Source organism: Gracilinanus agilis, chromosome 4 (genome assembly GCF_016433145.1).
Source record: "Gracilinanus agilis isolate LMUSP501 chromosome 4, AgileGrace, whole genome shotgun sequence".
NCBI lineage: Eukaryota > Metazoa > Chordata > Mammalia > Didelphimorphia > Didelphidae > Gracilinanus > Gracilinanus agilis.
Window position 1 is genome coordinate 78,798,016 of NC_058133.1, and position 13,896 is coordinate 78,811,911.

The window sequence follows — 13,896 nt, forward strand, 5'->3', positions numbered from 1 at the left end:
GCCATGGGTGAGGGGAGAGCGGGGGGGGGGGGGGGGGTGAAGGGGAAAGTAGGAGCATGAATCATGTAACCATGTTAAAAATGAATATTAATAAATGGTTTAAAAAAATAAAAAATAAATAAAAACTCTTACCTTCTGTCTTAGTATTAATTCTAAGACAGAAGAACAGCAAGGGCTAGGTAATCAGAATTAAGTGGATTGTCTAGAGCCACATAGTTAAGTGTCTATGGTCAAATTTGAACCCAAATCCTCCCCACTCTAGGTCTGGTGCTCCAGCCACTGTGCTATTTAGCTGCTGCCATTTGACCTGTTCTCAGTGAATCCAGGCAATCACTACTTCTCTCTGGATGTTTGTTAAGCATCCCTTTAATAATACATTATAATTACACAGATTTTCAGACTTTTTTTTCTGTACTGATCAGTTTATTTTCTTCCCTCTTTTTTCCTTTTTTTTGTCTTAAAATATTATTTCTTAAGTAGGATGGCTCTCTGGTGGAAACTGTGCTATAAAAATGCTAATGTACATCAATAAAAACATTTTAAAATAAAAAAAACAAAAATAATGCATACTTAAAAACTTTTGTAAGGAATTATTATTAAGCTGATCACCCTAAAGATTGCAGTCTGTATTCTCTTACTTTTAGAAAAAAGAGGCCATTTTGCCTTAAAACATCTCTTAATTAATATGGAAAGAGGTTTTGAACAATGATACGTGTAAAACCCAGTGGAATTGCTCATTGGCTCAAAGACAGGGGAAGGGAGGAAAAGAATATGAATCATGGAATCATGGAAAAATATTCTTAATTAATTATTAAATTAAAATTTTATTTTAAAAAAAGAATAAACATTGAATATAAAAAAAATCTTTTGTTTCTCCATGATTTCTCAAGATGCCAGATAATGGCTCAGTAAACACATCCTGCCAGTTTTTTCAGTATCGTGATATATAGTTCATCCGGGCTGGTGTACTAGCTTAAATTCACCAAGGACAACTAGATATTCTTTTACTATCTTTCCCTACTTGTCTTGGGTTTCAACTTCCTCTTAGTCATCATTGTTCTGTTTTTTCTAATCCAAAAATTATTCTCTTTGTCAGAGAGAACAGAAGATTTGAGAACTTTTGTCCCCACCTACCCAGAGCAGCAGCTGCAGCCCTTCTTTGATCCTCTTTTCCCGAAGATAGTTCCCTTCAATGTCCAGTTCTTTGCCAAAAGAGAGCTGCTATAAATATTTTGGAATATATAGTTTCTTTTCCATTTTCCTTGGATCACCTTAGGAAATAAATCTAATCGTGGTATTACTGAGTCAAAAGGATACACAATTTTATAATTTTATAGTTGTTTTGATTTGTATTTCTCTAATCAATGATACAGCATTTTCTCATATAATTATAGCTGTGATTTCTTCATCTAAAAACTACTCCTGTCTTTTGACCATTTATCAGTTGGGGAATGGCTTATATTCTTATACATTTGACAAAGTTCTATTTATGTATTATGTGTACATATGTGTGTATATATATATGTATATATTAAGATATGAGACCTCTATCTGAGAAACTATCTATAAAATTTTTTTCCTTAATGCTTTCTTTCTAATCTTGACTATATTAGTTTTATTTATACAAAAAAAATTTAACATCTTACAATGCTTTCTATCTCTTGTTTATTCACAAATTCGATAGCTATTATGTTGCCTCTTCTTCTAAATTGTATATTGTGTCTCTTTTTATGCCTAGGTCATGTATCTAGTTTGATTTTATGTTGGTAAATAGTGTAAGATATTGGTCTCTATCTAGTTTCTGCCTTGACTGCTTTCAGTTTTCCAAAAACTTTAAGTAGTAAATTCTTATTCTAAAACTTGGATCTTTACTTTTGTCTAACACAAAATTACTATAATCTTTTACAACTTTTTGTTATGTGTCTGTTCTGTTCCACCAATCTACTTTTCTGTTTCTTAGCCAGTACTTGGTAATTACTGCTTGATAATATAGTTCAAAATCTGGTGTTGCTAGACCTCCTTCCTTTACATTTTTTTCCACTAATTCCTTTAGTATTCTTGACCTTTTGTTTTTCTAAATGAAGTTTGTTACTATTTTTTGTAGTTTATTAAAATAACTTTGGGTAATTTAATTGGGATGACACTGAATAAGTAGGTGAATTTAGGTAGGATTATACTTTTAATTATGTTGGCTCTGCCCTCCTGCAGACAATTAATATTTCTTCAGGTGTTTAAACCTGACTTTTCGTATTAAAAGTGTTTTATAATTATGTTCATAAGGGCAACTAGGTGGCTCAGTGGATTGAGAGCCAGACTTGGAGATGGAAAATCCTGGGTTCAAATTTGGCCTCAGACACTTCCTAGCTATGTGGCCCTGGGCAAGTTACTTAACCCCATTGCCTAGCCCTTCCTGCTCTTCTGCCTTGGAACCAATACACAGTAGTGACTCTAAGATGGAAGGTCAGTGTTTAAAAAAACAAACTGTTGAGGGTTTGGGCAGTGTGAGGAAGCCAGTGATGGAGCTTTGAGAAGAGGACAGTGAAAGCCTGAAAGAGAAATGAAAGCAGAGGCCCTGAGGCCCAGTGAAGGCCATCAGCTCTAGGAAGAGATTGCTCTGGAAAGGGCTGCAAGGGCTTGCCCAAAGGGAGGCTGGAAGAGGAGAAGGTGGTGTGGCCAGGAAAGGAAATCCACTGTGCCCAGCAGTGTGCTCTGAGGACAGACGGGGACCAAACCTCTGGGCAGGGCCCCAAAGCACTGAGCACAGTCTATCAGGCAGCCAGCTTTTTTATGCACCAGTCTTGGGCCAGTCACCAAAACGCCCCCTACTTCAAGGAGCTTCCCCTTTGGGGAAGATGCCAGTTACACACATTTTCTGTATAAAATCAATACAAGTAACTTGGGGGACAGGAGAGGAGTAGCAGTCGGAGGTGCAGGTGGGAGTGGAGAGACCAAGAAAGGCCTCCTGGAAGAGATGGCAACAGCGTGAGCTTAGAGGAAGCAGATGGGGGGCGGAGGGGAGGACATTCAGAGGCCTGGCAGGCCAAGGCTCAAGGAGCAGTAGAGGCCCATGGGGCCAGACTGAAGGGGGTAGGGCAGACCCGCACAGGAAGCCTAGAAAGGAGGGGAGTCCAGTCCATGGGGCAGGCTTGGAATGCCAAGCAGAGAGCCTGTGCAAAGAGGGATCCTAGAGAGATCTCCATGGAGGGATGGGCAGAGAAGGCCCTTCTCTCTCTGGGCCTCTGTTCCCTGTCCAGCACTCTCTCTGCATAGCGCCATCCTTTGGGCCAGAGATGGCTGTGGGAGCAGGCGCCTAGGCTAGAGCAATCGCTCATACAAGCTTCCCCCATGGGAGCAGGATTTAAACTGCAGCCAGGCCCAGGACAAGAGGCGTGTGTTAGATATTTAATGGATGGTTGGATTTGCCTGACTAAGAGCAGAAGAGAACTTGCTGTCTTCCCCTAGGATTGTGTGTGTCTGTGTAGGGACGTCTGGGTGTGTGTACGTGTGGGAGGGGATATACAGCATACAGGGCAGGTGGCTAGGGAAGATACACAAACTTGTGTGCATTTGTATGTGTATTCATGTATATCTGGATCGATATCTATCCACAGAGAAACAGCCATCCTATCTAGGCAGAGATAGCCTTAACACGGTGCCTGCACTTAGTAGGTACTTAATGTGTGTATCTAATCATATATTATCAATAAATATATAGGCTATATACATAGAGACTGGATATAAATATTCATATACTTATATGTACATCCACATATTGTCTGGATATCCTTGGCACAGTGCACATAGTAGGTACTCAGTGTATATGTAATTATATATGATATATAGTTTCTATATTATCCATTAATATATAGATATAGGTTCTATATATACAGACTGGATATAAATATATTCACATACACACACACACACACACACACACACACACACACACATATCAAATGTTGTCTAGATAGATATCCTTAGCCCAATGCCTGGCACACAGTAGGTACTTAATATTGCCTGTCACTTAATAATCGACTCTGCCTTTATCCAAGTGATTGACTGGGCTAGGCAGGAGACATCCGTATAGATATGTCTATGTCTCTGTCTCCTTCCTAGCTTTTCCTCATCTGCAAACTTGCCAAGCATACCATCAATCCTTTTATCCAAATCTTTGATACAGTATGTTAGCACAGGGACAGCCATAGATCCCTGGAGATCTGCCAGGTGGACAATGACCTCATTCTTCAGATGCTGAAATAATTATTTGAAGGCCCAATTCATTAGTCTCTGCCCTCCTTAATTTGTTAATATATGCACTCAAGGATATAAATTTCCCCCTGAGTACTGCCTTGGCTGTATCCCACAGAGTTTGGTAGGATGTCTCATCATTGTCATTCTCTTCAATGTAATTGTTGATTGTTTCTATGATTTCTTCTTTGACTAATTGGTTTTGGAGAATCATATTGTTTAATTTCCAATTGGTTTTTGATTTGCCTGTCCAGGTGCCCTTTTACATGGTCAATCTTTGTGAATGTACCATGTGCAGCTGAAAAGAAGGTGTATTCCTTTTTGTCTCTATTTATTTTTCTCCACATATCAATTAAATCTAATTTTTCTAGGACTTCATTCACCTCTCTTACCTCTTTCTTATTTATTTTTTGGTTTGATTTATCTAGATCTGAAAGAGGAATATTTAGATCTCCCACTATTATGGTTTTCCTATCTATTTCCTTCTTGAGCTCTGCCAGTTTCTCCTTTATGAATTTGGATGTTATGCCACTTGGTGTGTACATATTGAGCAGTGTTATTTCCTCGTTGTTTATACTGCCTTTAATCAGGATGTAATGACCTTCCCTGTCTTTTTTAATCATATCTATTTTTACTTTGGCTTTGTCAGAAATCATAATAGCCACTCCTGCCTTCTTTTTCTCATTTGATGCCCAAAAGATTTTGCTCAAGCCCTTAACCTTAAACTTGTGTATGTCTGCCCACCTCATATGTGTTTCTTGTAGACAACATATGGTAGGATTTTGGTTTCTGATCCACTCTGCTATTTGCTTCCGTTTTATGAGCGAGTTCATCCCATTCACATTCAGAGTTATAATTATCAGTTGTGCATTCGCTGACATTTTTGTATCCTCCCCTAGTCCTACCCCTTCTTTTTACACTATTTCCTTTTATACCAGTGGTTTGCTTTGAGCCGGTATCCCTTATCCCCTCCCTTGATTAACTTCCCTTTCTACCCCCTCCCTTATTTTTCCCCCCCTCTTTTTGTTTTTAAAGGCCTTATGAATTCCCTCCCCCTTCTTCTCCCCTCCCTTTTTTTGTTCTCCCCACTCCCCTGCTCCCCTTGGTTTATCCCTTCTGACTTTCTCAGTAGGGTTAGATAGAGTTTTATATACCAGTGGATAATATAGCTACTCTTCCCTCTCCGGGTTGATTACACTGAGAGTAAGGTTTAAATATTACCTCTTAATGCTCTCTTCCTCTCCTTCTTATAATAGTATTTGTCCCTTCCCCTTCCCATGCCCTCTTTGTGTGTAATAGAATATCCTATTTTTCTTATTCACTCAAGTTTCTCTTGGTGTCCCCTACTATTCATCCCCCTCTTTCCCACCCCCCATGTCATCTTATACCATTTAGTATTCCGTCCTGTCCCTATGAATTATTCTTCTGATTGCTATAATAGTGAATACTATAATAGTGAATAGAATTCACTACAGAGAATTATACATAGCATTTCTCCACATAGGAATACAGATAATTAGATCTTATTGAAGCCCTTAAAGAGGCAAATTTAAAAAATTTTCTTTCTTTCCCCTCTGTTTCTTATTTAACTTTTCATGTTTCTCTTGATTTTTGTGGTTGGATATCAAACTTTCCATTTAGTCCTGGTATTTTCTGTGCAAATACTTGGAAATCTTCAATTTTGTTGAATGCCCATACTTTCTCCTGGAAGTATATAGTCAGTTTTGATGGGTAGTTGATCCGTGGTTGAAGGCCCAGCTCTCTTGCCTCTCTGAATATCATATTCCAAGCCTTGCAGTCTTTTAGCGTGGAGGCTGCCAGATCCTGTGTGATCCTGATTGGTGCTCCTTGTTATTTGAATTGTCTCTTTCTGGCTTCTTGTAAGATTTTTTTCTTTTACTTGGAAGCTCTTGAATTTGGCTATTATATTCCTGGGTGTTGTCTTTTCTGAGTCTAGTGTAGAGGGTGATCTATGGATCCTTTCAATGTCTATATTGCCCTCTTGTTGTAGAACTTCAGGGCAATTTTGCTGAATAATTTCTTTTAGTATGGAGTCCAAGTTTCTATTAATTTCTGCTTTTTCAGGAAGACCAATGATTCTCAGATTGTCTCTTCTAGACCGGTTTTCTTGGTCTGTCACTTTCTCATTGAGATATTTCATGTTTCCTTCTATTTTATCAGTCTTTTGACTTTGTTTTATTTGTTCTTGCTGTCTTGAGAGATCATTAGCTTCTAATTGCTCAATTCTAGCCTTTAGGGACTGGTTTTTGGCTATGATCTTTTGGTTTTCCTTTTCAATCTGGTCATTTCTGGTGTTCAATTTGCTTATCATTTCATTTGATTTCTGAGCCTCACTTTCCAATTGCAAAATTCTGCCTTTTAAACTGTTATTTTCTTGCCAGATCTCTATCATCTTTCTCATCATCTCAGATTTGAACTCTTCAATATTTTGTTACCAGTTTTCATTATTTTGGGAAGGTTTGGATATGATTACTTGTTTGTTCTCCTCTGTTGTCTGGATTTTCTCTGTGTAAAAGTTGTTGAGTGTTACAGAGTTCTTCTTGATAATCTTTCTCTTCTGGGGTTCCGGATTTTGTTACCATTGTTAGCCCCGCCCCTTCTCAGCTTTATCCTCACACTCAGGGTCTGTTTGCGCTCTCTAGGCTCCCGAGGTCTCAGGTCTCATTGTTATCAGGGTCGAGCCTCCTGGTCATCCCTGGTCTGCCCCTCTTCCCGAGGCTCCTTCAGCAGTCTCAGGGCACTGCTTCCACAGCCGTGCTCCCGTCTGCACAGGGTTCCCACTCGAGGTCCAAGCCTGTGCTCGAGATCCTTGTCCTCGCCTACGGCAATGCCTTCACCCGCACAGGCGCTCAGGAAAGTCCATGTGCATTCTTTAGCCTCTTGGGGTCCTAAGTCATGCTGCTCTCAGGAACAAGCCCTGGAGCTGCCAGTGACTAAATGGGTGCCCCAAATCTGCTTTAACTCTTGTGGGCTGGCCTTGGCGCTGTATGTGGTGTGGGGGTGGGGGAGGGGCTTCTTCCTCTCGTGTTTTAGTGAGAGCTGTTTCACCCCTTTATAGCGTGGAAATGCCCCGATTCCACGTACCTTCAACACTGCGCCCTGTTGTGGGGTCTCTTCATTCTTCTGGATTTGTTTTTATGTCCCCTTGCGGAGTCCTGTATGCTTCAGTTAGGAGAGATCAAGCAGCTGCTCCTTACTCTGTCGCCATCTTAACCGGAAGTTCCTGACTATAATTTCTTAAGGAGAATATAGTAAAGCCATCTGATGTGGCATCCTTAGACTTTACTGAAGGAAGGAGCTCTTCCTAGGCTACTGTGGTGAGAGTGGAGCAGGGCACTCTTTCAGAACTGATCATTAAAGACCCATAAAGGGTTCTCCTTCAAGTTAGTAATAAGAGTTCAGACCAGGATAATTTTTAAATGCTTTCAGTATTTCTCAACAAGGGAACAGAGGGATCTTTGCTTTCACACCAGTGATATCTAGTGTTTGGTATTTCTAAGAAAATATACAGGCCACCACCCACACGTCCATAAAAGGATCCAAGTCTTTATCTCCTCTGGTAATTCTGGCTTTCTCCCAGGTCCAGTGTCTTGCAAGGCAATGCATTGTGCCACTCTCTAGGTGCTGCCACTCTCTAGGTGCTTCCATCTGACCTTCATAGATATTGTCAATCCACAAGATTTTATTACATGCCTGAGATATGCCAGGCACTGCGCCAGGTGCTGGGGATACCAAGGAGGGTGGGCAGGCTTCTGTGTTCTGGGCAACTGGTGGGAGGTAATCTGCCCTTTGGAACATCTGGAGAATTTCACCATCTTTCTTGGGTTTGGACACCTCCCATTACCTGCTGAACATGGACCTCATTATTTAAAACCTCTGATATCCATTCCCAGTGGATTCCGGAAACAGTTATCTCCATAGTCATACATGCCATAGAGATTTATGTGATTTTATTGTACCCATGGAAACACTGTGCTCCTCTCAATAAATGCTAAACTTTAATCTCACTTAATCTTAATTATGCAGGTTGGACCATGTGATTATTCATGTAGGAGCATTAAGCCTGAAAGAATCACAAAGTCTGGTACGTATACAGAGTGTACAGGGGCAGATCACAATGTGTCAGCCTTTTTATAAAGGGGAAATCTATCATGTAATCTTGGAAATCTTATGAAAATTTGTTACTACATGTAATTGGTAAAATAAAATATCTTTACAATAAAAAAAGTATACAGGGAAATCTGCTTGAAATCTGCTTAAAACAAATATCAAGAGCAATTTTGGTTAATGGGATAATAATAACAATAATAGTAACCGTAACAGCTAGCATTTACATTGCACTTTTAAGGTTTGAAGTACACTTTACAATTTTTATCTCATTTGACTCTCATGACAATCCTGGGAGGCTGGTGCTATTATTATCCTCATTTTACAGATGAGAAAACCAAGACCAAAAGAGGTTAAGTGACTGACCCAGATTGGCACAGCAAAGACATGTCTGAAGTATGATTCAAACCCAGGGCATAAATCTTGGAAACTAGCAGATAGAAAGGAAGAAGCACTGACTTAGGTCAGGGGACCTAAGCTCAAATCCTAAATCTTCTATTTTTTTCCCTCTGGGACTTCAGATAATTCACTCTTATCTGTAACTCAATTTCCTCATCTATAAAATAAGAGAATTAGATTCATTGACCTAAGCTTCTCAAGATCATAAATCAAGAACTAGAAGTAACTTTGAAAGCCATCAAGCCTAACCCCTTCTTTTTATAGATGAAAAAATGGAGGCATGGAATGCTGACTTGCTCAAAGTTACACAAATAAATAAGTTTCAGGTGTAAGATTTGAACCCAGGACCTCAGGCTCTAGAACCAGCTATAGAATTCCCTTATTTGACTGCCAAAAATCAAAGGGGGGAGAGGGGGACACAAGAATATGGCACCTGACAGGCAAAAAGGAAAGAGGACATTTCACCACTTTTCTGAATTTGCTCACATATAATTTAAAATTGCCCTTGATCTCTGTGTAATTTAAAATTTTTACATAGGATTAGTTCCCCATACACATGAGAGGCACTAGGTCTAGTAAATGACTGGAGTGAATTCAGCATCCCACAGTTCCTCTGCAGACACCAAGTTCTGATTAATGCTAGGTAGATGGCCCTCACTCTTTAGCTCACACTCTCCAATCCCATCCAACAGGCTTATATATTCATGAAGCCCCTGTAGAGAAGCTAGAAGAAGAGATATGGGACTCTGAGGTGTTGAGCCCTCAGGAAACCTTTATTCAATGTCTTCTTTGTGCCAGGCAGAAGGAGCTCATCCGTAGCCTGATGGGGAGAGCATGCAGATGATTCTCTATAGACAGAGCCCTAGAGAGGATGAGCAGAAGGAGGCACAAGAATTAGGGAGGATCAGGAGAGGTGTCCTAGAGTAGCTGGGAGTGATTGCTGGGAGCCAGGGGCAGGCCTGCCCTTTCTCTGGGCCAGTGGGGCAGTTGCTATTCTGCACAAAATAGGGAAGGGGGGGTGCCTCTTGCCCCAAAGGCTCTTGATCTTCTTTCCATCTGAACATAGGGCCCTATCTGGTAGCCCTGTCTTTCTTTCAGGGCTCCTTTTAGAACCAAATTCCTTTGTATCCTTGGAATTGTTCCATTCAACTGGCACCTCTCTTAAAGGCCAAAGCTCAGTTAAGATTTCAGGTCTTATTTTATTCCCGGGTGGAAGGGATTTCCTCAGATCTCTCATGCCTTCCACTAGGAAAAGAATCAAGAGACTCTGGAATAATAATCTACAACAATAATAATAACTAACATTTATTTATATGGCACTTACCACATGCCAACCACTGGACTAAAGGCTTGACAATGATTCTCTCCTGGGGTCCGTATAACACCCCTGTGCACTTGCAAAGTTTGCAACTGGGAAAACTAAGGTAGACAGAGGCTAAGAGACTTGTGGGTCACACAGCTGGAAAGTGCCCGAGGCTGCATTTGAAGTCAGATCTTCCTAACTCCAGGCTAGGTATTCTCTGCACAAAGTTGGGGCTGTCCTAGCAGGGAATTCTAAAAGGTTATGACATTTCTGCCCCTGAGCCTCCACTTCCCTTCTCCCTTTCTTTGGCTTCTCTCTGTCTATCAAGCAGAAGGCATTCTGAGTTATAAAGACAGAAAGATAGCCTCTACCATTGAGGCGTTTACATTTTCTGCACTAAAGAAAAGCCTTTAAAAGAATGAGATTACCATAAAACCCTTCCCTGGAACCCATAATTTTCATTGGCAAATCATTGTTAGAAGGTTCAGGGATTTTTGTTGGCAACACCTGCCATAGTAGGACTTGTATGTCATAAATCTTTTCTCAGAATATTTTTAAATGTGAAAATAAAATACATAACATTACAAAGAAAACCAAAGTTTAACGAAAAAATTAAAATATAAATTTTTTCCCCATCCAAGTTCATGGACACCACCCCACCCCACCCCCCACCTCCCAAATCCCTGGCAGATCTTTTCATTTAAGAACAGTAGGGAGTAGCTAGGTGGCTCAGTGGATGGAGAGGCAGGCCTGGAGACAGGAGGTCCTGGGTTCAGATGAGATCTCAGATACTTCCTATCTGTGTGACCCTGGGCAATTTATCCTTATTGCTCTTCTACTTTGGAACCAATACTTAGTATTGATTCTAAGGCTAAAGGTACGGGTTGTTGTTTATTAAACCACCAGGGTGCATGAATATAATTTTAGGATTATAAATAAACGATTATGACCAATCTGAACACATTTTATTCCTTCCTCCCTTTCTAGGCTCAGCATGCAGCAGAAATAGGAGCTGATGGTATTGCTGTCATTGCCCCTTTCTTTTTCAAATCAATGAACAAAGGTGAGTAGGCTGTAAGCCTGAGGTGTTAGTTACATTGAAATAAAAAAACAGTGTATCACAGACAAACGATTTATTTAGTAGTGCATGCATTTGCCAAACAAACCAGGTCCAAGGCTCTAAGGAGCCAAGAACCCAGAGCTTGAATCTTTACCCAATTAATAGGCAGTTTAGAGGGAACTGAAAAACAAAGAGTTGCTTATTGGAGGAGAGGAACTAGAGAAAATCAGGAGATATTGAGGAAAGAAAAAAAAGGGATTGTTTTGTGATATTCTTTAAGTTGGGTAACTTGGGAGAGGAAAATAATCTTATCACTTGTCCAAATTCAAGTGATTTGAGACTTAATTTCACAAGATGGTATTTAAAGGCAAAATGGAATCACTAATGCTATTTCTATATTACAAAGGCCACTTGAGGTCATCATAACCTACTTCCTCCTTCCCCTGCCCCCAAAATGCTCAGTGTTTTCCAGGATGAAGGCATAGATGACACAATTATCCCATTTGCAGTTAGGCAGTCAGTAATTAAGCATTTATTAGTTGCTTTCCTATGAGCCAGGTATTACTCTTAATTGCTAGAGATACAAAGAAAGACAGAAACACATTGCCTGCCCTCAAGGAGCTCCCATTCTAAAGGGGGAGACAACATTCAAATAACTATATTCAAAAAATATACAATGTTAATGGAAGGTAATCTGAAATGGAGACAAAAAGGAGGACCTGTAGGAAGGACTGGGCTAGACCTCCTAAAGAAGATGAGAGGGATTTAGCAGTCTTGAAGGAAGCCAATGAAGTGAGGAGATGGAGATGAGAAGGAATAGCTTTCTATGCTGGAGGACAGCCATTGGAGAGGCACAGATAGAGGAGGGTCTTGGGTGACAGCCAGCCAGGAGGCCATTGTAGCTGGATCTGAGAGGGCTTAATGGGAGTAAGGTGTGAGCAGGCTGGAAAGAAAGGTCAAAGAGGGCCATGTTATAGAGGGTTTTAGATGCCACATACAAGACTTCATGCTTGACCCTGAAGGGTTTTGGGAGCCATAGGAATTTATTGAGTTGAGACAGAGTCCCCCACAGTTTGTTAAGTTGGTGCCACAGAATTGTTCTTTAGAAATGGGAAGGGACTTGAGGCAGCCAAGCAGAAGGCTTTTGCAGTAGTTGAGGCACCAAGATGGTGGATGTGTGAGTAGAGGAAAGGGAACCTGTACAACAAATGTTGTGAAAGTGGATGCAAAGTGATGCTCTCAGAGGGACAAAAATAGAGACTAAATCTAAGAGGGAAAAAGATAAAGCCTTGAATTTTAATGAAAAAAAAATCATTTGCACAGCTACAAGGGTTATATGTAGCGTAGTAACTCTTTGAGAGTACTTCTACAGTGCTTTCCAGAATGGCCTGGACCAATTCATAGCTCCTCTAATAGAACGGTATTACGCCTATTTCTTCCAACTGTGCCAGTCTGATGGGTCTGAAGTAGTACCTCAAACTTCCTCTAACTTACATTTCTCAAATTATGAGTGATTTGGAGCATACTTTTTTAAATATGGCAATAGATGAGCTTGAGTTTCTTCCTTTGAAGCTTTAAAATTTGCAAAGTATTTTATGTACATTGTTTCTTTGGAACATCACAGTAGTCCAGCTACTGTCTCTTCATTTGACAGATGAAGTGCTAGTCAGAGCTAGTGAGTGTCCTTGGCTTTCCAGACTCTAAACCCAACACTTTATCTACCATCCAAGCTGCCTTGTGAAACAGGGTATGTTCTTCACAACACTCCAGTAGAGAAAGTGAGATGAGTAGCACTGTCCCAGTTTTATAAATGGAGATAGTGAGGCTCAGGGATATGGGGTGTTCTGCCCTAGCCACACAATTAGCAGGGTTTGGAGCCAAAATCTGAATGCAGATCTTCTGACAACCAATGATGGACAACACAGTAAGCATTGTGTTAAGCTCTGATGATACAGATAGAAAAAGAAGTTAGTCCTTACACTCAAGGAACTCAAAGTCTAATTTCCTACACATGCAGGAAAGTTTGACACATGCATATGTATAGATGTGTGGGTAGACACACACACATATACTTACATCTATATGTATACTCAAAACAAATACAAAGGTATTTGTGCACTAGCAACTGGAGGATCAGTAAAGGCTTTACATTGAAACTAGCACTTGAACCCTGCTTTGAAAGATAATCAGAGGAGGCAGCCAGGTGGCTCAGTGCATTGAGAGCTAGACCTTGAGACTGGAGGTCCTGATTTGAAATTTGGCCTCAGACACTTCCCAACTCTGTGATCTTGGGCAAGTTACTTAACCCCCACTGCCTAGCCCTTACCATTCTTCTGCCTTGGACCTGATACTTATATCAATTCTAATACAGAAGATAAGGGTTTTTTAAGAGAAAGAAGGAAAGAAGGAGTCAGGATTCAAGAGGCAGGTACAAGGAGGGAAGGAGAGAATTGAGGACAGCCAGTATAAAGGAATGAAGGCAAGAGATGGACTATTGTACATGAGCAAGAGCAAGGCTAGTTTGAGAATGGAAAAAATAAGAAGGGTCATAAAATAACTAGAAAGAAAATTCAGTGCTAGATTGTGAGGAGATTTAAATTCCAAACAGAGGAGTCTGTATTCCATCCTGCAGGTAATAAGGAGCCAATGGAATTTATTGAGTAAGAGATTGGTGTAGTCATACCCATGCTTTAGAAAAATCACTTGGATAGCAGTTTGGAGGGGGGAGACTTAAATTAATAAGGACCTAAACAAAGTG

The 13,896-nt window shown here is 40.3% G+C and overlaps 1 protein-coding gene across 2 annotated transcripts in view; it reads left to right on the top strand.

Moving 5' to 3' along the window:
- Positions 1-13,896, top strand: part of NPL (N-acetylneuraminate pyruvate lyase) — a 58,021-nt gene that overhangs the window by 30,313 nt on the left and 13,812 nt on the right. For both annotated transcript variants that reach the window (XM_044671681.1, XM_044671680.1), the window contains 2 exons: positions 8,296-8,353; positions 11,066-11,141. In XM_044671681.1, the coding sequence (XP_044527616.1) occupies positions 8,296-8,353; positions 11,066-11,141 (134 nt within the window). The remainder of the gene's footprint in view (positions 1-8,295; positions 8,354-11,065; positions 11,142-13,896) is intronic.